The sequence below is a fragment of the Marmota marmota genome, unplaced genomic scaffold (genome assembly GCF_001458135.2).
Source record: "Marmota marmota marmota unplaced genomic scaffold, marMar, whole genome shotgun sequence".
NCBI lineage: Eukaryota > Metazoa > Chordata > Mammalia > Rodentia > Sciuridae > Marmota > Marmota marmota.
Window position 1 is genome coordinate 30,966,868 of NW_026000026.1, and position 27,687 is coordinate 30,994,554.

The window sequence follows — 27,687 nt, forward strand, 5'->3', positions numbered from 1 at the left end:
TCTGCTGGTGGGTCGCAGGCCCGCCTACCTTACAGGAGTGATTGGAAGCTCTGTTCAGCCGTGGGCCACTGGGCCTTTTCTGCCGGTGGTCACCTTTCCGCCTACCTGGCAGGCGCTGGGGGTGGGGGGCGGCTCTGCCCCTCAGCAGGCCGCTGGGCCTGCTCTGTGGATGGTCACAGTTCCCTCTACCTTGCCAGCGCTGGGGGAGGGGGCGGCTCTGCCTCTCAGCAGGCAGCTGCTCCTCTTCTGCTGGTGGGTCGCAGGCCCGCCTACCTTACAGGAGTGATTGGAAGCTCTGTTCAGCCGTGGGCCACTGGGCCTTTTCTCTAGAATCCTTATAGACTAGTTTTCACTAAATATCAATGTCAAAATACCATAGGATTTCCAACCCTATCTTTATACAACTAAGATCTAACCAAAGGTGCATTGCTTAGTTTAAAAAATAAAAAGATGATGTGTAATTTCCAAGTTCTAGGTTTTCAGACACTACCAAAATTATGTCAATGTATGAATAAACTGCCTTGTGAAAAACACACAGTAAAAGGTAGATGATTTCTCATAACATTATAAAACCATTCTAAAAAAGTAATAACTTCTTGAAATTCCATTTTATAATGAAGAAAATAAATCTGTCATTTTATTTAACATTCATTCTTAAGTTACAGATGTCAATACAATCTGCTTCTAATGAAAGCAACCTTAGTATAATCTTAAAAACATGCATATACACTCAGTAAGATCTTCCACATTTCTAAATAAATTACATGCATGATATATATTAACCAATAAAGAAAACCAATGTAAGAATCCAGGACATTTATTTTTCTACATGGACATTTAACTACTGTACAATATGCACACAAAATAAACCCACAAAGCAACAGTGTGAAATAGGTAGTGAGAGACTCTTAAAATAAGCATACTTTAAATGCCTTAGTTTTTTTTTGTTGTTGTTTTTTGTTTGTTTTAGGCAACAAAATATTTTCAGTCCTTGACATCTTCTCACACTTACCTAGCACCACAGATGCAAGGACTTAATAGTAAACATGTATAATTTCATGCTCAAAACCTAAAGCATGCATTGAATCAAATTTATATATTGTGATCTACTCTACTACATATGTAACACACACTTCTAATATTTTATACATTAAATTACCCTGCAGCATTTTGAAATTTTAACATTTATGCAAAACAACTTTTGAAAAATGAAATGAGTTTCAAGGCTCACCTCCAGGCTGGTTTGGTTAAGTGAGGGAAATGGCAGCAGCCTCAAGGTTCATACTGAATGAAAATGGTGTATGTGTATGTCAATCCATGTAAAAAATACCTATATACACAGATGGCACAAACATTTGTGCAGTTGGAATCACCAGTGCAAATGCATGCATTTGAGGTACTTATTTGTTCCATGGTCAGGTATAATTATGCGTAGTCACTTTCCTCAAGTGCTAAAGATTTCAGACCTGATCAAATGAAAAGCTCTAAGAGTAAATATGAAATATTTATATAGTTAATTTCAAAGTGCTATGCTTTTAATGAAGATTTGTTTAACATTATATTAACAATAAATTTTCTCCTTGTCTAGAGACTGACTGGAAATTATACCTGGCCAAGTGATTTAAATAGCATATTTGAAATTTTTGCAAGAACTGTAGTGAAAGAGTGAAATACTTCATTATTGCTTCATTGGACTGAGAAACCCAAAAGGCATAAACAATGCTCAATGATGAAAACTGATTATCCAGAACAGCGGTGCATGCCCCAAAATGGCCTATGCAATAAAAACTAAGCATTCTCCACATTATCAATGCCATTGATATCAGTCTCCCCACACAAAGAGGAGGGAGCAAAGTGGCTAACAGTGGGACACAGACAGCTCTTAAGCTCTGGCAATTCCTGCTTCAGGCGTTCCAACTGCTCCACTTGGAATATATTTGGTTGTTCAGGCATCCAATCATATATCCTATGGTGAAACAAACACAGAATACATAAAATAGTGTAATTTTATGGCTTATTTAAGAACTGCCTGACTTAACATTGTCATGAGAATTCATTTACAAAATGTCTGGAACATCCATAGATTACTGAGTTTTTCTTTTGTTTTTATTTTTAAAGACAAAAGCATCAGATCCATTTAAAATTTTTCTTCTTCCTAGTCTAGTAACCCTGAACACCAGCACTGTTTTTTCATATCCCTGATACAAAAGAGCTGATTATAAAGCAATTGAATTGGAAATGTATAGATTACTAGTGACTTTTGAAAGTATCTGCTACTTAAGTGATTCAACTGGCAATGCCTTAATTTCAAAATGGAAATGTTTGGAGAGCTAGAATTCATACCCTGTTCTGACTTCAAAGTCACTGAAGATCGAAGTGAAAAAAAAAAACTGCCCAGTGTGGGAACTACCCTAACTCTATGTAGCACACAGCCCAGAAAGAGTCTCCCATGACTCATAGGAGCACTGGCATCACCTATCAGCAGAGAAAGGATAGGATGGCCTCTCACACCACACTTGAAAGCCAAGTAACTGTACAGGGAAATGTGAGAATCTTTTACAAACATCACAGTTGGTAAGAAGTTATTAAACAAGATTTAAAAACAACATCTTTAAATATCTGATTCTAGTACAACAGATTTTGTTAATTAGACATGTGAGGGAATGAAAAGTGACCTCTGGGTCAAGGTATGAGACAGAAAGAACAGAACCATCTAACTTTACTCCCTTCCTATGTTCTGTTAAAAATAAAGGGAATTTCTGGGCTGAGGATATAGCTTAGTTGGTACAGTGCTTTTCTCACATGCACAAGTCCCTGGGTTCAATCCTCAGCACCACAAACATAAATATATAAAATTAAAAATAATGAATTTTTTAAAAAGTGCATGAGTATGCCAGATACAGTGGTGCACACTTCAGCTACTGGGAAGGCTGAGGCAGAAGGATCACAAGTTCAAGTTCAGCCTGGATAATTTAGTGAAACCCTATCTCAAAATATAAAGGGTGAGGGTATGGCAGGTATGGCTCAGTGGTAGAGCACTGAGTTCATTCCATGGTAGTATGGCTCAGTGGTAGAGCACTGAGTTCATTCCATGGTAACACACACACACACTCTCTCTCCATGAGTATGAGAAAAACTCAAAGAGACAGCAATAAAACTGAAGGTTAAAAAAACCAGATGGATGAATAACAATTAGAAGTTTCTCTGTACAACCTAAAAAGACCAATTCACAAGCCAGTAGTAGGAAAAACAAAAAGGCTAGGCTAAAAGCAGCAAATTCCTCTTAAACTGAAATGAAAGGGAAGGGAGCAAAAAAAGAAAAGAAGAGGTGAAGATGTGGAGTAGCAATAAGCATTTTCTTCCTCTACTCCCAGCTGCTGAGGCTGTGCTTCCTTCACACTAGACTCTGAATTTAACTGGATGTCTCTTAGAATAGAAGATAATTGGGGCTGGGGATACAGCTCAGTTGGTAGAGTACTGGCCTCACATGCACAAGGCCCTGGGTTCAATCCCCAGCAACACACACACACACACACACACACACACAAAGGAATATAACCAGATAAGGTGGGGGTTTGAGCATTTTATAAAACCACCACCACAGCCACAGCACCAGGGGAATTTGGAGACAGCATATTACAAATACTAAAACCAGATACATCCTCCCTCGCCCACCTGTCTTCCCTCATTTAATTCCTGGCAGCCAGTGTTGGATGCCCCAGGAATAATATACAGATTTTTCTTATGAGGAATTTGATCAGTCAAAAAGTAAAGTTCTTGCCAAGCATGGTGGCATATATCTCCCAGCAATTCAGAAGGCTGACGCAGGAAGACTTCAAGTTCAATGTCAGCCAGGGCAACTTAGCAAGACCCTATCTCAATGGTAGAGTGTGACAGAGTTCAATTCCTAGGACTGGGGCAATGTGTGTGTGTGGGGGGGTAAAGTTCTAAATCTACTGACATCACCCCACAGTAAAGACCAGGTCAGCAACCCCATTCATACCTCCAGAATGTCCAATAAGCTTTGCAAGTCCCAACCGTACCATGGAAGGAAACCTTGGATTTCTAAACAGTTTAGAAAGCTTTTAAGATGAAAGAACACGACTGGGGATACAGCTCAGTGGTAGAATCCTTGCCTGACATGTACGAGAACTTGGGTTCCATCTTTAGCACCAGGGGGATTAAAATTCTTATGGAAAATTTTCAGGATGGCACTTGTGCCTACAGAGGTCAACCAATTTTGTAGTGGCACTATCCCAGTAAAGAGAAAGGCATATTAAGGATACCATTCCAAGAGAGCCACTGCCACTCTAGCAGCCCTGTAACCTAAGGACAGGTGTCCTAGGAAGCATGAACCAGTCTTACTTAAATACAGTACATCTGCACCATGTACTGATGCAGTTTCTACAATACCTGACAGGATTAGAATGCTTGGCCCTACTCCTGAGAACTGATGGTAGGCTACAATGCAGCAGGAAATACAGAACAGCCCACTCCAGGCTGTTCCTGTTGTACTTCCAATAGTTCCTGTTGTACTTCCAATGCCTGACCCACAGGCAGATGCCTGATGGTGCTGGGCTAGAGACCTAGTGGGTCACAAAATCAGTTTAGAAGTTAACATTTGCATTTAACAAGTACATACTCATGAATATGAAATATTCAAGGCACATTTCTTTAATTTTGTTTATATAGATAAACATATGTAAATATACATATCTGTGTGTCATGGATTGAAATGCAAAATAGACTGGGGGTCAAAAAGTTCTGAAAGATATTGTCCTAGGGCTGGGGTTGTGGCTCAGCAGTAGAGTGCTCGCCTCGCCATGTGTGAGACCCAGGTTCAATCCTCAGCACCACATAAAAATAAATAAAAAAGATACTGTCCTAGAGAAACCTAATACAGGGGCTGGAGTTGTGGCTCAGCGGTAGAGTACTTGCCTAGCACACGCAAGGCCCTGGGTTCGATCCTCAGCACCACATAAAAATAAATAAAATATTGTGTCTATCTACAACTAAGAAATAAATATTAAAAAAAAAAAAAGAAACCTTATACATGAAACCTTATACAGGAAACCTGGTTAGTAATGTTCACAGCAAGGACCAGGAATGTAGCTCAGTGGTAAAGCACTTGCCTAACATGAATGTGTGAGGCCCTGGTTCAATCTCCAATACTTCAAAAATGATGATGATGATGGTGATGATAAATAAATAGTTCACAGCAACACTGTGCATAATAACAAAAAGTTGGAAACAACATAAATGCTCTTAAAAAGCAGAACAACGGAATGTTATACAGCCATGAAAATGAATAATAGCTATTTTCCAAATAAAGTATGAAGTTTAAAATTATGTAAAACTCAATGGCTAATTATTTAAAGAAAGAAGATTAAATTTTTAAGAGAAAAACCAGGCTGGGGTTGTCAGACTCAGTGGTAAGAGTGCTTGCCTAGCATGCATGAAGCACTGGGTTCAATTCCCAGCACCATATAAAAAAAATAAATTAAACAAAAATAAAGGTATTGGGAACATCAACAACTAAAAATGTTAAAGAAAAAATAATTTTGTAAGTGGTTATGTATGTATGAAGGAGAAAGAAAGGGACTGTAAAATTATAATGGTATTTATTAAACACAGGTATCTGTTGTATTGTTACTGTATTGTGTTCTATTTTAATCATCTAAACTGATAAATAGCCATTTACTAAAATTGGACGGCTGGGAACTCAGTGGATAGCTCAGTGGTTAAGCACTTGCCTAGCATGCATCAGGCCCTGTGTTTAAGACCCATCATCTAAAAAAAAAAAAAGAGGGCAATTCTGTCAGACCAGTACTATCCTTGATTTCAAAACTAGACAACCATTTGAGTAAGGTAAATTAAAGGTCATCTCACTAATTATCAAAAATGTAAAACTCTCAAACAAAATATTAGAAAATCAAATGCAGTTTATATATCACAAAAATATGATTAAATATGAAATCTGTGTTTTAATGCCTTTGAAGAGTAAAATAGTTTTTTAATAATCTAAAACACCCACTCTTACCACGCCAATCCTAAATAGCTCCAAATCAGTAAACATTAAAAAACTGTCTTCATGTCTAAATTTGATAATGTAACTATAAGAGCAATAAACATTAATTAGAAATAGTGAGGTAAGGGCTTGGGGTATAGCTCAGTGCCTGCCTTGCATGCACAAGGTCCTTAGTTCGATCCCCAGCACCAGAGAGAGAGAGAGAGAGAGAGAGAGAGAGAGAGAGAAATAGGGGGTCTCCTAAAAATAAATAAATAAGGAGGCAGGGACATGGCCAGGGACAGTGAAAGGAATTGGAATAAAGGACTGAGGCTTTTTTATTATAAGCCTTACAAAACTATTTGAATTTTTAAATTATAATACATGAAGTTCTTTGGTTACATTAGAAAGAAAATCCAGAGTTAACATAATCTAATTTATCTCTTATCAGACTCTAAGAAGAAGTTGGTGCCATTCTGTCTCTCCACACTTTCAGAGTCCTACCCTGATTTATGTTCTTGCCTCTACCTAAAATGTCTATCTTATCTATCCTCAACTAACTTCTAACTTAATTCTTCTTTTAAGACTCCAAGCCAGGAAGAACTTCCTTTAGTGCCTCCTGTTTTCCATTATATGTGAACATTTGATGCCAATAACCAAGGCCCATGAGATGAAGGAGCTGCCTAAAAATTTATAAATCCATACATCTTATAAAGCCATAAATTCATAATCTCAGAGTACACTGTTCTTGCCTGAAAATATTTGAAATCACTCCTTCCTCCACATATGCACACATCTATGTGTGTACACATATACGAAATCTTCAAAGATTTGATCAAGCTAGCACTTCCTTCAAATTGTTCATTTAAAATTTTAATTTTCATCTAATTAGCTGGAAATTATTTTTAAGTTACAGAACATATTGTTTTATTCAAAATTAAACCAAACATTAACAAGGAAGGGAGGATCTTGGCTATAATTTAAAAACCAGACTAATTCAGACAAAATAGTGGGGGGAAAGCTTTATTAAGAAAAGTGATATAAATTTATAGGACAAATAATAATACGAACTAAATTCAAGGAAAGGCAGGTCCAGTCAGGATTTTATTACTTCCTCTTTACATGCCTACAATTTTACCACCTTAATAACATCCTTTCTAATCCCAAACTTCTTTACATTAAAGAAATCTGTCTCTCAAGATAGTGTCAGTCAGGAAGCCAGGAAGCTGACTTAAAAAAATATATTAAAAAAGACCAGTACAATAAATATGAGTTCCTACTGTGTTACACACATCCAGCCTGTGGAGGCAGTAAATAAAACAGGGAAAAGCTTTGCCCTCATGGAGTTTATGTTCTTGTTTGTGTGCATCAGAAAGCGGGGAAGAGTTGGGGAGAAAGGGGTCAGGAAGAAAAATAGCCAAGTACCATATGATATGCATATGTGGTATGTCAGATGGTGAGAAGACATGGAGAAAAGTTAGGAAACACAGTAAACAGGTTGGAATCTTTCTCTGAAAAGAGAAACAGCAAATGGGGGAAGTTGTGGAAGAAAACGTCAGAAACAGAATGAGGAATGAAAGGTGGTACAGGGAAAGGGGGTGGGGGTCAGCTCACACAAGGCCCTTACTAAGGACTATGGCTTTTCCTTTTAGGTGGCACAGAAAACCATGTTAGCAGCAAAATGATCTGACACAGGTTTTAAAAGCCTCCCACTGGCTGCAGTGTGAGAATAGACAAATGTGGAGGCAATCACCGGGGTGCGGGCTACTTCAGTGATGTGCACACTGAGATGAGTTGATTCAGCTGAGTGACAACAGTAAACACGGTGAGGGGACAGACTCAGGATATGTCTTATTAAAGTCAGAGTCAACAAGATTTTCTGTCTCACTGGATCTGGGATATGAGGAACTGGAACAACCACACTTTTCATTTATGTTGAAATCAGGAAGATGAAAGGAGGAATAGGTATTGGTTCCTGGACATAAATGTTTAGAGATCAGGGAAACTGTCTTGAGTTGGACACATACAATGTTAGAAATATATGACGATATGAAAAGACACAGAGTATGACGAGACCACTGAGAAAGCTGTATAGACAGAAAACAGGTGGCAGACAGTAACCATTAACCCCTATAATGATTTAGTACATCTGGGTTAGGACCTACTCATTTGCATTTTTAGCAAGCTTCTCAACTGACTGATACACTTCAAAGTTTGAAAAAACTCACTGACAGACAAATGTCAAGATAAACCTCAGGCCAAACTACAGAATTTTAACTTAACTAAGTTTAATTTTATTTATAATTTTATAAGATGAAAGCTACACTTTTCCTAACATTTCGTGGAAATTTTTTATGAAAACCAAATACCTATCATAAATTAGACCATGAACTCCAAATTCCTTCAATTTCCTTCTGTTTTCAGGGTCATTGGTATCATCACCCCAGCAGAATATGACTAGTCCCTTAGCTTTTGCCTCTTGGATATAGGACGGATTTCTGAGCAGGTCTTCAGTATGTGCGTTAATCCCCTAAAAGAAGAAAAGTTAAGTTGTTCATGAAAAAGTAATATGTTTACTATAAATGTTAAATACTTATTCTATGGGTCAATGCTTTCTAGAGTGAAGAGGCAAGGAAAGAAAATGTTAGATTTTTTTTCTTCTAATTTCCCTTATTCTTTTCAATATATAATGCAGTTAAAACAGAGTGCTAATATATGTAAGTGATTTGTAAACATACATGTTGACTGTATGGCTATCCTCATTTCTAAATAGAGCTACTTGCTTATGACACAGTCAAATCTTTAACCATTAGGTAGATAAACATGAAACCTTATTTACTACCACTGTAAGATACAAAACAATAGAAGCAAAACAGTGGAAGTTCAAACAACTTACCAGAAGATTTTCAAACTGTGCAAAGCTCATTGCGATGGGGGTTGTCCGAGATCTGAGATCCATAAGTTCAGGGTAAATGTCAGATTTTCCTTGAGTCAAAAATAATATGGGATATTTGTTCTGCTTCTGCCGAACCCTAAAAAGGACAAAACGATACTTTCTGTGGGGCAATAACTATAATATTGATTTGAAATTTTAGAAATTATTAAAAACATGAAGAAATTGAAACAAAATAAAAACAGTCGAACTACTCAGATATATAACCACCATTAACTCATGAAAAATATAAAATACTCTCAGGCATGAGCAAGGAGAAAGCCCAGGAAGGTTTACATAAGTTAAGAAGGGCATGACACACAAGTACATGAAGCCCACAGGGTGTGAGGCTCTAGGATTTCACAGGAAACCATCAGAAAGCCATCATGAAAACACAGGGAACTTGACTGAGGCCAAATCAAGGGAAAGCCAAACAACTTCCCAACCTCCAACCACCATCTGTACTGAGTGCTAGCTACAATCTAAGAGGACAGAAGGAAAATATTGAATATTACTTACATTGTACAAATATCTGCATCAAATGAAGAAAAGACTATTCTCCTCTTTCCAGAGTTTTCTAAAACAGTTTTTAAAATTATATCCAAAAACATATTCATGTCAAAATATGTTGATAAGTTACCATCCCACATTCCATCCTATGTAGGGGGGGAAAAAAAGCCATTGCACACCTTAGAATCAGAATGCAAAAAAAAAAAGACAGCATCTAATTCATATTTTTCAAAAATTACTTAATATACTTTATTATGTTCATTTAAAGCATACTAAAGAATATTATGGAATACATAAAGACAGTACAAAGATTACTAAATTGAAATAAGTTATCATATCAATCATCTCACACAGTTGCCCCTCTTCCTCTATTTTTGGAGTTAGGGATTAAACCAAGGGCCTTGGACACACAGGCTACCTACCAGCCTACCACCAAGATACACCCTATACTCTTCCCTTTTGTGGCAAGAGCAGCCCAAATCTACTTATTTTGCATACATACAATATCATTACATATAGCCCTCATGTTGTGCATGAGCACTTTAGACTTGTTATTTTTATCCTTTGACTTATATCTCCCCATTGCTTCCTCCTCCTCCTCCTCCTCTCCCCAACCCTGTAACCACTGTTTTTTCTCTTCATGTATGTGAATTTTAAGTTGTTTTCAGATCCCACATATAAATAAGATCATACAATATTTTTGTGTGTCTGGCTTGTTTCATTTAATATATAATGTCCTCCAGGCTCAACTATTTTGTGGCAAATGTGAAGAGCTCATTCTTTTCAAGGGCTGAATAATAAATATTCCAACTTATAAATGGACCATTATCCAATTGTCCATCAAAAGGCACTTAGGTTGTTTCTATACCTTGGCTATCATGAATACTATAATGAATAAATAATACTATAATGAATAAAGGTATCTCTAAGGTAATGATTTAATTTCCTTTGAATTTGTGCCCAGAAAAGGGACTGCTGGATCATATGGTACTTCTGTTTCTAATTTCTTTAGAAACCCCAATATGGCTGCACTAATCTACATTTACACCAACAGTATATAAGAGTTCTCTTCTAAGCATGATCTCACCAATATTTATCTTTTGACTTTTTGATAACAACCGCCCTAACAGGTATGGAGTGTTATCTCTTAATGCTTTTAACCAACCCTGATTTCACAGATGAGGAAGTCAAAGACCTGAAAAGATAAAAGTAACCTGTCTAAGACTACAGTTATTCAGTGATGGCAAAGAAATCATAATTCAGGTATAGACACTCATATAAAAAGTCACTATCATTAATAGGCTTCAATTTAATGTTAAAAGATAAAATTCTAAAAAATTATAATCTACTGATTTAAAATATTATATAATCTTCATAAAAACTATGTTTCATTTGCTAAATGAGAACCTATTAATTTTACCAAAAACAACAAACATCAAAATAACCTTATACATTATAAACAATTCTTTATTTAAAAAAATAACATTTGTGATTCTTCTTCATTGGGTCTCAGACATTATCAACTATCCTTTAAAAATAGTTAAATAATTCAGGGGCAGGGGCAGGGCAAGGGGAGGTTCACCGGGTTGAACAGGGTGGAGTGGGAAGAAGGGAGGGAGACTGGAATAGGAAAGTCAATAGAATGAACCAAATATAACTTTCCTATATTCACAGATGAATGCAAGACCAGCATTTACTATGTGAACCAGGACCATCATAGCCTGTCTTAACAGCCATGATTAGCTAGGCACAGTGGTGCATGCCTATAATCCCAGTGACTGGGGAAGCTGAAACAGGAGGAGTTCAAAGCCAGCCTCAGCAACTTAGTGAGGGCCAAGCAACTCATTGAGACCTGTCTCTAATAAAACATAAAAAAAGGAATGCGGATGTGGCTTGGTGGTGGTTAAGTGCTCCTGGGTTCAATCCCTGGTACCATAAATAAACAAACAGACAGACAGACAGACATGATTTGAAGAGTCACAGAATATTCTGACCAAAACAAAATACAGGACATCAATCAGTCCAACTGACCAATTATGATACCTGAATAAACTACTTTCAATACCTGTCCTCAATCTAACTCTCTCACCATGATTCTCATGTTTTCTTCAACTAAAAGATACATTCCAAGAATACAGAACCTTATTAAAGTTCACTGCTTATCCACTGTATTCAGAAAATGCCTAGACTGTAGCAGCTTTCTATTAAATATTTACTGAAAAAAAGAAATGACTAAATTTGGAAACAATTTAAAGCATAGCTGAAGAAATTTCTTTTCCTGGTAACTATTACTAACTACTGCTCCTCAACAGAAAACTGCTCAGAAAATTATTTAAAATAAACATATAGATGAAGAATTAGAAAGTATTAACTAAATCAGAGATATTGTCTACTTTATAAATCTGTCTAGAACCCATTCATTAATGTACAAATCAGGTGTATGTAAATCAAAACTTCTATTATAAATGCATCATTAATTTAAAAAGTACTCACATATTAGCTAAGTGTAACATAGGCTTTTGTAAAAAGATCTAACAAGTCCTGTACTTTGATGGATAAAGCTGAAAAACTTCAGTTTAACTTAATTGCATTAAAACAAAAACACAGAAACCAAAGAACTTTAAAAATGGAAAAGGGGGGGACAGGTATTGCATAGAGAATTACTTACCCTTTGTTGGCAGATCCATTTAATTTCTATGTTAAACCCTACATCTTCTGGCAAAGACTCTAAAACCTGGAGTTTTGTTTTTGGTGAAACAGATGGTAGAATAAAAACAAATAAATAAAAGAATTATTATAAGAAGCAATCAATAAGAATACTTTACTAGTAAGGATAAAGTGTTTAATGTCTTCAGTAAAAACCACTATGTTTTCTCATTAAACTGACAAAATGGTTAGTGACCACTATATTAAATAAGACAAATTAAAACAGCAAAAGGAGCAATTTCAAGCAATAAGTGTAATAACTTATAACTACCACCAGAAAGATAGATCCTTAACCTAAAATCCTTTTCACCATTCCTTTTAGAACATTCCATGTGAGTTATAGACAACATCAAGAATTCAGGAAGACATCTTTTATGTATTCTAAATTATATTCAGGTATATTGATATACTAAAACATGCTGATAACCCCCCAAAAAGTTATCTCCAAATGAAACAATATACTAAAACTCATAAAGCAAAAGACTATATAAATGAACAAATAGTTATTCTATTTATTAAAAAACATCTGGGGCTGGGGTTGTGGCTCAGTGGTAGAGTGCCTGTCTAGCATGCGTGAGGCACTGGGTTTGATTCTCTGCACCACATACAAATAAATAAAATAAAGGTCCATCAACAAGTAAAAACAAAAATCTGAATTATTTAGTCTTAAAACAAATGATAGGGCAACATACAAATATGCTTAGGGCAAAATGAATCAAAATACATTGTTTTTACTTTAACAGATTCAAAACTTCAGAGTGTCATTAACATGTATAAAATATATATATTTAATTTTATAAAAGCAAATAAAAGCACACCAACAAAAAAAGTTAGTGTAAAGAGCACAGCTGGGGCAGGGGATATATAGCTCAGTTGGTAGAATGCTTGCCTTGCATGCACAAGGCCCTATGTTCAATCCCCAGCACCACAAAAAAACACCACTGCCTACCCAGGTGTGGTGGCATATCCCTGTAATCCCAGGGGCTGGGAACAGGGGTGGGCAGGCTGAGGCAGGAGGATCTTGAGTTCAATTACAGCCTAAGCAAAAGGAAGGCATAAATAAGCAACTCATTGATGCTGTCACTAAATAAAATATAAAACAGTGCTACAGATGAGGCTCAGTGGATAAGGAAAAAGTGTGTTCTAGTGTTAAGACTATAAAGCATAAAATTTGCAAAAAGATTGTCCTTATACTAAAATTATATTTGATAGTTTTTTGTTAAAATTTCTTTGTGATTACATAATGATAATGGCAAATTAAGTGTGTTAGATGCATCTGAGTGTCACTTATTAGGCTAAATAAATGTTGTCAAACATTCAATACACAATTAAAATTTGTCTATTTCTATAGGGTACACATACACAATGGAATACTACCCAGCCATAAAGAGGAATGAAATTATGACACCTGCGGGTAAATGGATGGAGCTAGAGACCATTAGGTGAAATAAACCAATTCCCAGAACCCAAGGCCACATGTTCTCTCTGATATGCAGATGCTGACTCACAAGTGGGCATGGGGTGAGGCAGTGGAGTGAATTTGATAGAGGAGTGGGGAGAGGAGAGGGAAGATAAAAATGGGAAAGACAGTAGAATGAACTGGATAAACTCTCCTATATTCCTATGATGTGTAACTCCACACACTGTACAACCACAAAAGAAAGAAGTTAAACTCCATGTATGTAAGATGTCAAAATACATTCTAGTGTCATGTATAACATAATTTTTAAAAATTTGCTTTTCTTTCTATTCAGTAATTCAAAAGGTTGGGAATCATGAGATTTCTGAGAACCAAATGACTTATGGGTTCTTTTGTGACAACATTTTTGCAGAATGAATAATACTTCTTTNATGAAACTAGAGACCATCATGTTAAGCAGAGTAAGTCAAACTCAGATGGTTATGGGTCATGTGTCTTTTTCTCATATGTGGAAGCTAGAGAGAAAAAAGAAAAAAAAAGGTGGGATTGTATGTCCTAAAAATCAAAGGGAGATCAGTAGAGAAAGGGTCCAAAAGGCATGGAGGTGGGGAGGGAAGGGAAAAGTGCTAGGAAGGGATATTGGCTAAATTATACTGTTATATATAAATTATAGTGTTATATATTTACATATTGTTATATATAAATTATATTGTTCTGCATGTACAAATATATAACCACAAATCCCATTAGCATGTACAACTATAATGCACCAATAAAAAAATGTGGGGGAAAGAAGAGAATATGAAAATAAAGAATCATCATAAACTGAAAAAAAAAACCTCCACTAATAAGCCCCCATGCCTAAAACATACATTTTTCACATCATAATACTCTGTAATCACCTATTTTTGTTTAAGAAATCTACCACACCTGACATTACCAGGAAAAACAAAACAAAAAAACAAAGACAAGCCAGGCAAGATGGCACACACCTATAATCCCATCAGCTCAGGAGGATGATACAAGGGGAGTGTGTGTATAAAGCCAGTCTCAGCAATTTAGCAAGGACCTAAAACACAGGAGACCCTTTCTCTAAATACAAAAATAAAGGGGGTGGGGGTGGGGCTGGAGATGTGACTCAGTGGTTAAGTGACCCTGGGTTCAATCCCTGGTATCAAAAACTCAAAACAACAAAAAAACACCACATAAGAGCAGGTATTAAGAGGCACAGTAGAAACCAAGGGAGACCCATCATCTCTTTTGCACCTATGCGGGCTTTCCTGATGCTTTCAAAAGAATTCCTGTATTAATTGCCTGGTTTTTAAACTTTTTCATCCTAATTTCTTTCTCAGTGAATTTTTGAAATCTATTGTTTGAAAACAATCATTTTTTAAAACATCTCACCCTCTTCCAGCCCTTTTTTTGCCTTCTCCTTCCTCTATATACAGAAATATGTACATATGCTATTCTTACCAAATTAAGCCATTGAGGAAATTTTTATTTATTTGAGATAAGTTATTCTTAAGATAAAAAAGCAGCACAAGTATATCACACAAAAGTACACCTTCTAGAAGCACCAATGATAACAGATTTGCATTAATCACATTATTCACACCATCTTTTTAGTACCCATTTAAAAGAACAAAATAAATTGTTCAGGCAATAAGATTAATGAGAGAGACTTGTCCTAGTTTTCCTTGGAAACTTACCATCTTAAGAGAAGGAAATGGTTGATTTTCAGAAAAGGAATTTTCTTCCTCAATCATAGATTCTGAAATTTTAAATAACAAAAATTTAGTAAATAAAATGCCATTGTATCACTAAGATTTTTCAAACCCTAAAAAAGTAGAATGAACATATGCTGAAAGTATCATAAGGTCCTTTAATGTCTGAAACGTCTGAAGTCTCCTGGATTATTTTCAACATTGAAAACTGCATATTCTAAACAAGCATCCCTCATAAAGACTAGTTTGCAACATGTAGTATAAACACCATAGTCTGTGGTCTCAAGAGTGATTGTTTTTTTAAACATTGGGGATTGAACCCAAGGGTACTCTTATCACTGAGCTGTTATGCCCAACCCTTTTTGAGACAGCATCTCCCCAAGTTGCCAGGCTGGACTTCAACTTGCTATCTCCCTGCCTCAGCTTCCCAAATTGCTAGGATTACAAGTGTGCATCACAGTGCCTGATCATAATACTACTCTCTTAAAAGTAGTCAAAAGCAATAATCAGTCATTTATCAATGGAATTGAGTTGTGTTATTTTGCTAAGACTTCTATTTAAAATATCAAAATCAGCTCAGAAATTAGATAAAATAATCTATAGATACCAATAAATCATCTTAAGAGATCTAGAAGACAATTTTGCTGAGAAAAAAATTAAAATATCAAACGTTTCTTAAAATACAAACACAAATCCCAATTTATGTATATTTCAAAAAACTAAAAATAAAACTAAAACTAAAATAATGCAAATTTTTCCAGTTGAATAAATTAAAGGCAAAATTAGTTTTACAGTCATTAAATATCTGTAACACTATGCATTTATAATTATGCTTCAGAGATAATCTTTTAAGTCTTAAGCACCTCACAGTTTGTTCATAAAGGCATCCATATTGTGTCAATAACACAACTGCAGACAAACTACTAAAGTGCCTATCAAATGTAGAACACTGTGAAAGTAGATCTCTAGAAATATGAAACCATTTTTCTACACTTGAGAGGCTTAATTGAAGAGCAAGAACATAAACACAAAGGATTCAAAAAGGATACAATAAGCCTCAAATGAATGGAAACCTATTAAACCCTAGGTGAGTAGAAAGCAAAGTGTAATTACAAAGAGATATGGCAGGCAACAACAAGCTTTGAGGAAATGGAGGCAGAGTGCTGAAGTAACCTGCCCAAGGTCATAGCTGATATTTGAGAGAGCTGGTTTCAAACTCTGGCTCTGTAGCCAAATTCTATACTTGATATACTCTAACAATAATGATTAGAACATTTGGAAAGATTTATAAGTACAAAAATTGTGAAGAATTCTGATGGCTTTGCTAAGAAAAATAACAGAATGGTTATTACACATGACATATTTCAGTTAAAAATTAACACATGTATAGCCATCACATCTATAAAAATACATTCAGATGGCCCAGTATTATATTCATTAAAATGACCATGAACAGGTTTCCATATTGGTGCATACCTTGTCGATCTTTAGATTTTAATGCAGTCACATGGTCAAGCTAGAAGACACAAACACACAACATGCAATGAGAAAAACAAATCCTGGTTTATGAAGAGATGGTTAATAGAACTATAACTTGAAAACTCAGGAATTTTGAAAATAATATAAAATGTAGAATTACAAGTTTATTAAGAATAAACAATACGCTAATTATTTTATATACCTAAGGTCATGGTCATTTATATACCTAAGGTCATTTGATCATAAACCTAAGGTCATGATCAAATGCCCAGGTAGGGAAGAAGAATATAAAAATTCCTGAGTCCAGAAACTGCTCATACTTAACTATTTATGTATCTAATGAGAATGGAAAAAAGAATCATGTAAAACTACATGGTACAACCAAAAATACAAAGATCCTAATCAACATTTGTACAAAACCTACTATCAAATAAAAGGCCAACTATAAAACAGAGACAGCCATAAAGAAAAGGGCTACTGCAGAACAAAAGCAATTTAAGATTATGAATGTGAAAGGCTAACCCCTATGGCCTACAAAGACTTATGGCCTAGTTCTTTCAAAAACACAAAAATCAATGACATCCACAAAAACTGTTAGGGAAAATGGATGAATCAGCATCTTCCAAATCATAGCAGAAAAGTAAAGCACACATTATGTATATTAACTAGTCAATCCTGTGTGCAGGAAAAACATAGCCATCTATCAGTAAGTAGAACTTATGAAATGGTAATATACATTTATGCTACTGTTACTACCTTTAACAACTGGAGTTGGTCAAATGTTAGTTCCTTTACTGGAATTTCAAACAATTCAACTGGATCAGCATCAAACTTCTAAAAAATACAAAAAAAAAAAAAAAGAGAAATGGGCCTGTTTCATTATTACTGAAATGTTTCCTCTGGATATGCCTATAATTTCAATTAACTGAATAATAAGAGTAACTATTAGAAAGCCCCATGCAGAAAAATCATTTTTACCTAACATTACCTCCCAGTTTTATACTCTTGTTTTTTTAGGCGGTGCTAGGGATCAAACCCAAGTTCTTGCACATGCTAAGCAAATGCTCTACAAATGAGCCTACCCCCAAATCCCTGGCTTTTTTTTTTTTTTTCCCCAAAGCAGGCAGGGAATGCCAGGACAGAAAAGCCTGTGGAGAGTAAGTTGTGGCACTGAAGACACAACTGAGGACACAAGGAAATGTCTGTCAGTCATCCTTTCCCCTGCTTTCTATCATGCTATATACTTTGTATTTGACATATAATCCATGCTACATGCCTAGGAAATCAACATGCAAATTTCTGTTTCTAAGTTTCTAAAACTTTTCAAATGTAAGTCTAGATAAAAATAGCAGCCACGCAAAGAAATTGCCATAACAAAACTGTGCAATTAGCTTTATAAGCAATACTATTTAATAAGAACTCAGATCTATCATGATTCCCCCACAAGCAAATATACTCTTCTAGATTTTAATGCCATAGCAAACATCACATTGTTAGAGGTACCATTATCTTTTGGAAATGAGTTGAGTACCTCCAATAAATAAATCATCAATTCAACAAACACGCTAAAAGTCATTAAGTACATATATATTTATTCATGTACACTGGTACGAACCTGTGTATGCCTAAAGTTTTTCTGGAAGGATACACAAGAAACTATTAAGAATAAGGGAATGAGATCAAGGAAAAGGGGAAGATTTATTTTTTCATTTCATAAATCTGAACTACTTGCATTTTTAAATAGACAAATAATTTTTATATGAAAAATGCCAGCTTAAAATTAAAATCAACCTAAAAATAATACATGCACTACTTTCATTCCCCAATTAACTCATTCAGCTTCAACGTCAAAGCAAGACAGTCTGGTGAAAACTGGAGATCAGTAACTCTTCACTAAATTAACATTTTTAGAGATGGTGTTCTCCCACAGCAAAAGCTACTTGCTCCATTCTTTTTAATTATTCTACTTCTTTCTTCATCTGAATACATGTATCTCCTTCCTTCCCTCCCTCTCCTGATAACACTTAACAAAAACAGAAGTATCTTTTTTTAGCTATCATAGCAACCCAATCCCCAAGAACTCTTAAATCCACTAGCAGGCAGACCCAGGTGCGTTGTCTTTTATACAACATATCTGGTACAGTGTTACATTGAACCTTCCTAGGTTAAGTTCCTGAGAAATCACTTTAGTTAATTTGTATATACTGAAGCTCAGGGATGAAAAAACAATGACAATTTTGTTTGTACAATGACAACAACCTTTTAAAATTATATGGATTTCAAAATCTCATTCTGAATTCTGCTCTCCATCATATATGCCCTCTTCTCCATTCTCCCTTTCCCTACTGTACCTATGGTCCACATTACTACTTCCCTTGCCTCCAGTCTGTTTTTTCTGAAATTTCTATTTACTAAAAGATTAACCCTGGATTTTAGTTCTTGACATTTCCTTCTCAGCTAAAAAGTCTTTCATATTTCCCTGGCTCTTAAGTCCATTCCTTCTTCAATGGGACCTTCAATTTTTTACTGTGATTCCTCTTGTTTTATACCAAACTATCCTATAAATTTGAGAAAGAGTATAAAGCAAAAACAGATGGGGGCTTAGAAAATAAACACTGGTACATATACCACCTGGAATAAAAATATAAATTGAACAAAACAGAGACTCTACTTGAGGAAATCAGTACCCATCTCTTCACTATCTTAAAGTTGCCAGAGCTAGAGACAGGAAAATACTGGCAATAATTCACCAAGAAATGAACTGAGTTGACTCCAGTTAATAAATAACTAAAAATATAACAAATGTCCTCGTTTCACACCTTTTAGCTAACAATGAGTTTAAAATAAAGGAATTTCCACATACCTTCTTCATGGTCAAACAACAGGTGAGATCATGATATACCACAGGCACAAAGTCTTTTGAAAGGTGAACATCAAATTCTACAAAAGCTGCACCCTGACAGGAGGAAGCCAAGTATTAGAAAAACATTATCTGGTGTGCAATACATCTAAAAGCACAAGAACATTAAGAAGCTTAATGTTTACTATAAAATTAACAGATCAGTACACAAAAACACCACACTAATTATTTAATACTACATATTAAGCAATTTATTACCTGCCCCCCTCCTTTGTAAAAGCACAACTTTTACCTGGCCAAAAAGAGGGGTGGACATGAATCCACTGATAAACACCCGAGGGCATGTCAGTAACAGTGACAGCATTCATGGGTATCACCTCTGCTACTGCAATTAGCAGAAATGGAATAAAATAGGAACCTAGAATACAGGGTTTCCCCTCCTTGCTGCCACTGCATACTTTAGCATTAGCTAGACCTCAGAGATGATATGAGTAAAGAGTAACCCAGAGACCCTTTGCTCTGCTTCCTAGTTCGCTTTCTTAGAGAATGTCAATAGTGTATTAAAGAAGCTACAACTATTCCTGAACAGATAAAACAAATCAGGCAACAAAAATGATGCACATGCCAAATGCCTGGATGGAGACCTAAACAAATTAGGAGGAAGACATGAATTAGCATTAAGAATATATTTTTAAAAGTCAGATTTGCTGGCCTTGGTGAGCACCTGTGATCCCAGCTATTCTGGAGGTTGAGGCAGAAAGACAGTGAGTTAGAGACTCACCTGGGCAATATGGTGAGTCCTATCACCAAAAAAAATCCATTCTATTCTCTGAATTAATGCAGATAAAGACTGAGAACATAAACTGACATGTAAATGTGTACATTCACCAAAAGTTGGGATTAAAGGAAGCAAGATTTGAGAATTCTGTATGTTACTGACTTGTGATCAACAGAAGTGTTTACAGTGCGTCTAAGTCATGAAATGGTACCTATCTTCTCAGCACATATGACTACAACCAAAGGAGCTCAAGAATTTGGCTAAAGTCTACTTCCTTGTTGATGTCTAAAGCAGAAAATGTAGCTACTTCTATTAAAACACAAACCATTTCTACCAAACAGAACAAACCCTACCACCATAAATAGTAACACCTACTTAACACTTTAATGTACATCTTTCTAGTTTAAATGTTTAATCGTACATAGCTGTACGTATCATCCTTCTGGGAAAAATTTTACTAAGAGATAAAATCTAATCCCAAAATTCATGTGAGCTTTAAGAAATAATAACAGATTAAAACATCTTCAAAATTATGTTTTTAACATTAAAGCAAGTTAATAAGCAATTAATAATTAAAATAAGACATTACCAAATGTAACCCATGTGAGTTATAAAGGATTTTGTCAGAATATAGAAGGGTAAATGAAATCCTCCTTCCAAAAAAGCATGGAGACCCTGAAAATTCTTTAAACAGCAATCAATCACGTTTTTACCGTTAGTTAAATGATACTTAGACTAGCTGGCTACAGTTAAATAAAACTGGTTCCAAATTATGAAATATATACCACAATATACATAAATAAGGGCTGTATTTACTTATTTATTTATTTTGGTACTGGGATTGAACTGCTAAGATTACAGGCATGTCTTACCACACCTAGCAATTAGTATAATCTTTAACACAAAAATAAAACTACTAAAATTTTAAATATCAAACAACTACTATAATTAATTTAGGATGCCATGAATTATAAAATGTATCATTATTATAGTACTGGTGAGGATGTTTCCAGTTAAACCATGACTCAAAGATAAACCGTAAAACCTATTCCAATTTCAGAGAGGTTAAGATATGAAAAGGTCTGTCAGAAAAGATGTTGGTTCACAAAAGTGATAAACACCCAATTACTTGCTGAACAATTTTTAAGAAGGCAAAGTTTAATTGATCTGGAGGACACTGAAACAAGTGAAAATACAAAAATGAGAACTTCCTCCATTTCCCCCTAGTTTAACTTCAGAACCTGAGACATTCTGGTCAGGCACAGAGGAAGGGGTGAAGGAGGAAACCCCAGGTTCTCAACTAAAAAATGTCAAACTGCAGGTGCTAAAAATCAGACTGGGAAAGGAGTTAAGAAATGTAACATAACCTGGTAAAAAGTAAATACCAGCTGGGTGCAATAGCACATGCCAGTAATCCTAGTGTCTTAGGAAGCTGAGGCAGGAAGATTGATTCCAAGTTCAAAGCCAGCCTCAGCTGACTTAGTAAGTCCCTAAAGCAACTCAGAAATATCTTGTGTCTAGATAAAATATAAAACAGGGCTAGGAATGTGGCTCAGTGGTTAAGTGCCCCTGAGTTGAATCCCCAGTACCCCCCCCCCCCCAAAAAGGGGGAATACAAGGGACCATGATGAACTTTACAGAGCCTGCTGGGGTGCACACAATCTGTGTACCACATTCTTAGGGCATAAGTCACAGCTGCCCTGTCCAACTCCTCATGCCATATTGCTGGTCAGCTGCTTTGATCCCAGGCCCCAGAGAGGAGTGTAAAGGAGGGAACAGAACAACCACTGAGATCTCAGAAAAAAGGTCTTGTGCCAGTAGGTTCAAACTCACCCCGCCTCTATTTATAATCTTAGTATATACAGTGGCCACCTGAAAGCAGTTGCCCCTTGTATTATTATATACATAGCACCAGCTGCACATACACTGTTCAGTAAATAAATATTCCAATCTGGTTTTGACCTTTAAAAAAAAAGTGAATACCTGAATAAATACATCATTCAGATAGTAAATATCAATGCTTAGTGGAAATTTTTTTAAAGAAAACAACTCAAAATCTGTTAGATGAAAAAAAGATGCTTATGATCTTATTGTTCTCATCCCAATCTTTACCACGGATTGAAATATAATGCCAAGACATAGTCTTCACTTAGAAACATGTTCAAAACAAGCATAAATATTCCTCTTTAACATACTAATGTAGACTGGAGGAGATCGTCCTGAGCCACATTTTTCTAACTGAATAGCCCAAAGTATTTAAAGAAATAAGGTTACTTACATGACTAGCAGCATTTCTTAAAGAAGCAATAGTATTTTCTTGAACTTTAGCCAGCCTGAAATAGAGAAGAAACATGCTATCACAAACTACAGAAAAAGAGTCAACTATATATTTTTTTAAAAATCAACTATATTTTATTTGTCTTTTTGTGGTGCTGGGGATTGAACCCAGGTTCTTGTGCATGCAAGGCGCTAAGCACTCTACCAACTGAGCATATCCCCAGCCCTCAACTGTATTTTTAACAATGGAAACAGTATTTATTCTGTCTTGAAGCTAACTTTGCTATCCCCAAAATATGACTGTGGAAAAAAAAAAGGACTGTAACCACACTTGGCTAATGTGTACATTTATTCCATAAATGAAAGCTCTAACAACTATAGATACTTATAAGCTGAAATATAGACACATGCTACACCACAACATATACTTCTCCTATAATAAGGATTTTCCCCCCCTTGGAACAAGTTAAGGTAACCAATTAAGGAAAACAATTGTTTTCAATGTCATGAAAAAGGAGACGTAGAAACTTGTTCTTTGAAATAAAACCTCCAGACTGTGGGGGAAACACTGATACACCAACAGGATAGAAGTATGAAAAGTTTATTTAAAGAACAAGAAAAAAAGGGAAGACAATTTACTTTGATGGAGCCTAAGGATGCTTCTTTCTTAAATGGTAGTTGATTTGTTTTATAGACTTAATCATAATCATGACCCCAAGTCCTAAAGCTATCATATCATCACTTTATTTATTTGGGGTGCCAGGGATTGAGCCCAGGGGTGTTTCACCACTGAGCCACATCTAAAGCCCTTTTGATTTTTTGAGACAGGGTCTTACTAAGACTGGCTTTGAACTTGTGCTCCTCCTGCCTCAGCCTCCTGTGTAGCTGGAATTATAGGCATGTGCCATAGCACTCAGCAGCAGCAGTTTAAAATAAAAGGAATGGAATTAAAACTACCAGTAGAAAGCCAATGGCAACAAGCTAGAGTACTTGTAAATAAATAAAACTCAAAACTAGAAGGAACAACCAACTGTACCAGGCTGAAATTTGTGTGTCTGTTGAGAAGAGATGAGGCATCTTTCTGATGAGGTGTTGGCTGAACAAATAAACACACCCTGAGTTTACTTAAACTTTCTTGAAGTCATGGATACTTAACTAGGAGCAGAACACTAGGGAACATCCAAACCCTTCCATTTTAAAGAATGGCAATGTGCCCAAATCAAGAAAGACACAGATTCTCAAGAGCAAGCTTTACTTCCTGGCTTTGTGGTTCTAATGTCTTTCTCATCATCAATTCAGTATAATATCAAAGACTAATCAGAATCTTAGGAGATTAGAGTTGGGCTTTAATTATTTTGAATTGGTAATCCTGATTGTGAAATTACATTTAATTCCCCAGATGATAATAAAAGCATCATCTGACCCTTTTGTGGATCAAACCAATCTAACCTTATAAACTACTTAATGCCAATTCTATGCAAATATTCAACCTACTGGGCAGTTGTTGTTGAGTTCCCTGCACCTCTGTGTCCAACATCCAGTGGTATTCTTGGCTTCCAATACTTAGAAAATGAAGATTTCATGTCACAGTTGTATCCTGGTAATGGCTTAATAATGATAAAGTCAACTTCCATAGGAAGAAAGAGGGAGGGACAAAGAAAAATGGTTAAAAAGTTCATTATGAGCTCAATGACATTTAAAAAGCACTTAAACCAGTTTAATTAATCTCTATCAAACAGGAAATAATCAAGTCAAAATTGATTCAAAGTTGTAGAAAATTTAATAAACATACTTAACTTCTTATTATATTAGTTAATCTAAATTCTTATGTTAATAATTTAAATTATTAATCATTACTATTCTCAAATCCTCAATTTAGAAATAATGAAAAATTCTAACTTAACTTTAGCTTTACTTGTCAGGACTTGCCTATTTTTCTAAACTTACCTCTCACTTTGCCTATTGTTTTCCTGGAATTTCTGCTCATGATGGGAAGAGTAAGAATTCCAGCACTCTTCCCACTCTCCGCAATGGTGGATGATAAGAGACAGGCTGTGCCCACATGTCCAGGAAGGGCATCACCCTGAACTACATGTTCACTGAGATCTTCCTGAAAAAATGAGATTCAGACAGAATACTCTGAATTCTTAAATGTTTTAAATTCATGATCAAAGAACTCTCTTAAAATCAACTGATAGTCTATGAAGGACTGATGAGGAAGAAATAATCAAACTTATATCCAGGTAATTTAGATAGCTTTTTTGTTCTAAATGATATATTTTCTTCACTTCTGATCTAATATGTATTAGGTGAATATAAAGCACAGTCTGAAAATCTCTAAACACTTTACAATGAAAGACCAAGATATACACTTCTAATAAATTATAATGTAAATTACGTTCTCTACAAACATGTCCACATGGTGGCCTCTAGGGATAGTAACTCCCAAGGAGACCAAGTGCCTGTTTTCAGATTACAGTTGGTATTTATCAGCCTTATCTATGAAAAAAAAAAAAAAAACAGTTGTTTCTAAAAATGCCAACCAAATGAAAAGTTAGGTGTTTAAGAGGTTTTTATTGGGAAGGGTGGGAGAGAGGGGTACTGGGGATTGAACCCAGGGGTGCTTAACCACTAAACCATATCACACTGTAGTAAGGACCTTAGGGAGGTACCAGGTATTATTTGTGAGAGCATCTGAACAGCTAGTGAGATAACAAGTTTTAGTGTAAGTTAACACAAGTAGCTTTGGAAAGTTGGCAGCACTGATTCTGCATAATCTAGCACAAACTTTCTAACTAGATTTATTACACATTTATAACACTGAGTAAAATTACATAGTCCACTGTCACAACAAATCCTCGTAATAAAATACCTCAGTGAAAGACAGATTTTTACCATGAAGAGGATTCAATAATGCTAATTATATCAGATTATCTGCCAAGGGTCACACAGCCTTCCTGGCCCTCAACTTATCTTTGAAAGCTCCTTTAGATATATTTCATTTATATTTAGATTAAGAGGCATGGACAAAAACAAATAAAGTCTTGATTTAAAACATCAATTCTACTGCAGTTTTCTTAATTATTTTCCTAATAGTACTTAAAATTTGTCACCTCTGAGTTTTTAAAATCTGCTAAAATTATATAGGAGCCAACACCTAAAGAGTTCTTATAAATCATGGCTTTACACAAATCAGTAAGCTCATGCTTGCATTCTTTTTCAACACCTTCCCTAAAACTACTCACCTCAAAAAAATCAAAGATTAGTTCCAGGTTATCTGGTTCCATTGTCTGTATGCTATACTCTGTCCAGCGATCAGGCTGTAAGCCATAACCACATTCTGGCTGTGAATGCCTGCACTTGAACTCATTGTCACTTATTAAAGATATCTCCAAGGTATTGGACATTTTGTGAAGAAGAGTGGGAGACACCCTATCATCATCATCTTCCTCTGGACCCTCTAGTGTAAGCTTTACCCTGAAAAATAGGAAAGAATAACGAAATGCAAAAGTGGCATAGAATATAACTTCATAGAAATGTTACTTAAACCTAAGTGTTCGCTGGCCAGGGATATAGCTCACTTGGTAGACTGCTTGCCTCACATGCATAAGTCCCTTGTTCCAATCCCCAGTACCACCAAAAAAAAAAAAAGAGTAAGTGTCATTCCAACATGCTCAAATAACAAAAATAAGATATTACATTAAGGCTACAAATAGATTAAGGCATTAGATGTGCTTCATCTACAAATATTTCTACAAGATATTAAAATGAGATAGGTGTCCATTATGCCTACACTAAGGTTGTTTTTTATCTTTGGACAGAACAGTATAAGTTTTTTAATATCTTTTTTAATATCTTTATTTTACTTATTTATTTTTATGTGGTGCTGAGGATCAAACCCAGGGCCTTGCACATGCTAGGCAAGCGCTCTACCACTGAGCCACAACCCCAGCCTATGCCTTTTTAATAAAGGAAACAAATAATCCAAGAAGTCCTCTCACTGGGCTCACAGTAATGAAAACAAATACCAGTTATCCAGCCATAGGGGTCACAAAGATTGATCTACTCCCAAAGAAAAAGCAATTACTTACACAAAATATGTGTAATACCAAAAGTAAATTCAATTCTGGAATATTTCTTGTACCAACTAAATCACATATAGATTAAACAATCTGAATGTTAATATAGGATGCAAAGTTATTATAGAGAGTAATAGGTAAACTACAACAATTTTTCATTTGACACTTAAATGAGATTTAATATAGAATGCAAATAATTATAATAGTGGCCCACCCTGACCTCCCTCCTCCTAATCACTGCTGAGGCTTTGTCTTTGTATTTTGCTGGGCTAGGGATTAAACTCAGGGCCTTATGCATGCGAGGCAAGCATTCTACCAAGTGAGCTACATCTCCAGCCCTGCTGAGGCTTTGTCTTAACAGTTTTTCCTGAGGTTTCAGACATATAGATTATTCCATTAATAATACTGTCTATAATCACTCAATAAAATCTAAAGTAGTATTTCAATAACTCAACACAAAAATCATCATCTTTCCAGAAAACAAATTGTCTTGGGAATGATTCTGGAAGATTGATTCTATTGGTAAACCTGAAGGAACATTCTCCCCTGAGGTACATGAAGAAACTACAAATGGAAAGAAATTAGTAGGCAAGACAGTCATTTTTGAAAAATAAATAAACGAACTTAAAGGGACAGGACCTATGATAAAACTTAATTCATTTTATTTGTATTAAATGTTTTCGTCAAATAGCTATATATATGTTATACTCTGCCACAAAGAGACATCTCCATTGCTTTTCATTTGCTAGTATAAATCAAAAAGAAATGTGGGGGCCAAGTACAGTGGTGCCTGTCTATAATCCCAGGAGCTTGGGAGGCTGAGGCAGGATTATTGCAAGTTCAAAGAGAGCCTCAGCAATTTAGCGAGACCCTGTCTCAAAATAAAAAATTAAAAAGGGCTGTGAATGTGGCTTA

General features: G+C 35.6%; 1 protein-coding gene across 3 annotated transcripts in view; it reads right to left on the reverse strand.

The window, feature by feature from the left end:
• Positions 1–960: 960 nt before the first annotated feature.
• Positions 961–27,687, reverse strand: part of Gpcpd1 (glycerophosphocholine phosphodiesterase 1) — a 46,295-nt gene continuing 19,568 nt past the window's right edge. For 2 of the 3 annotated variants that reach the window (XM_015482689.2, XM_048811284.1), the window contains 14 exons: positions 25,939–26,170; positions 24,641–24,803; positions 24,188–24,320; positions 22,695–22,749; positions 19,642–19,734; positions 18,394–18,414; positions 17,535–17,612; positions 16,776–16,815; positions 15,285–15,346; positions 12,118–12,183; positions 9,459–9,595; positions 8,904–9,039; positions 8,377–8,537; positions 961–1,966 (listed from right to left, as the gene is read on the reverse strand). In XM_015482689.2, coding sequence (XP_015338175.1) covers positions 1,789–1,966; positions 8,377–8,537; positions 8,904–9,039; positions 9,459–9,595; positions 12,118–12,183; positions 15,285–15,346; positions 16,776–16,815; positions 17,535–17,612; positions 18,394–18,414; positions 19,642–19,734; positions 22,695–22,749; positions 24,188–24,320; positions 24,641–24,803; positions 25,939–26,170 — 1,555 coding nt within the window. In that variant the 3' untranslated portion in view covers positions 961–1,788. The remainder of the gene's footprint in view (positions 1,967–8,376; positions 8,538–8,903; positions 9,040–9,458; positions 9,596–12,117; positions 12,184–15,284; positions 15,347–16,775; positions 16,816–17,534; positions 17,613–18,393; positions 18,415–19,641; positions 19,735–22,694; positions 22,750–24,187; positions 24,321–24,640; positions 24,804–25,938; positions 26,171–27,687) is intronic. The other variant, XM_015482695.2, reaches the window with a different exon arrangement.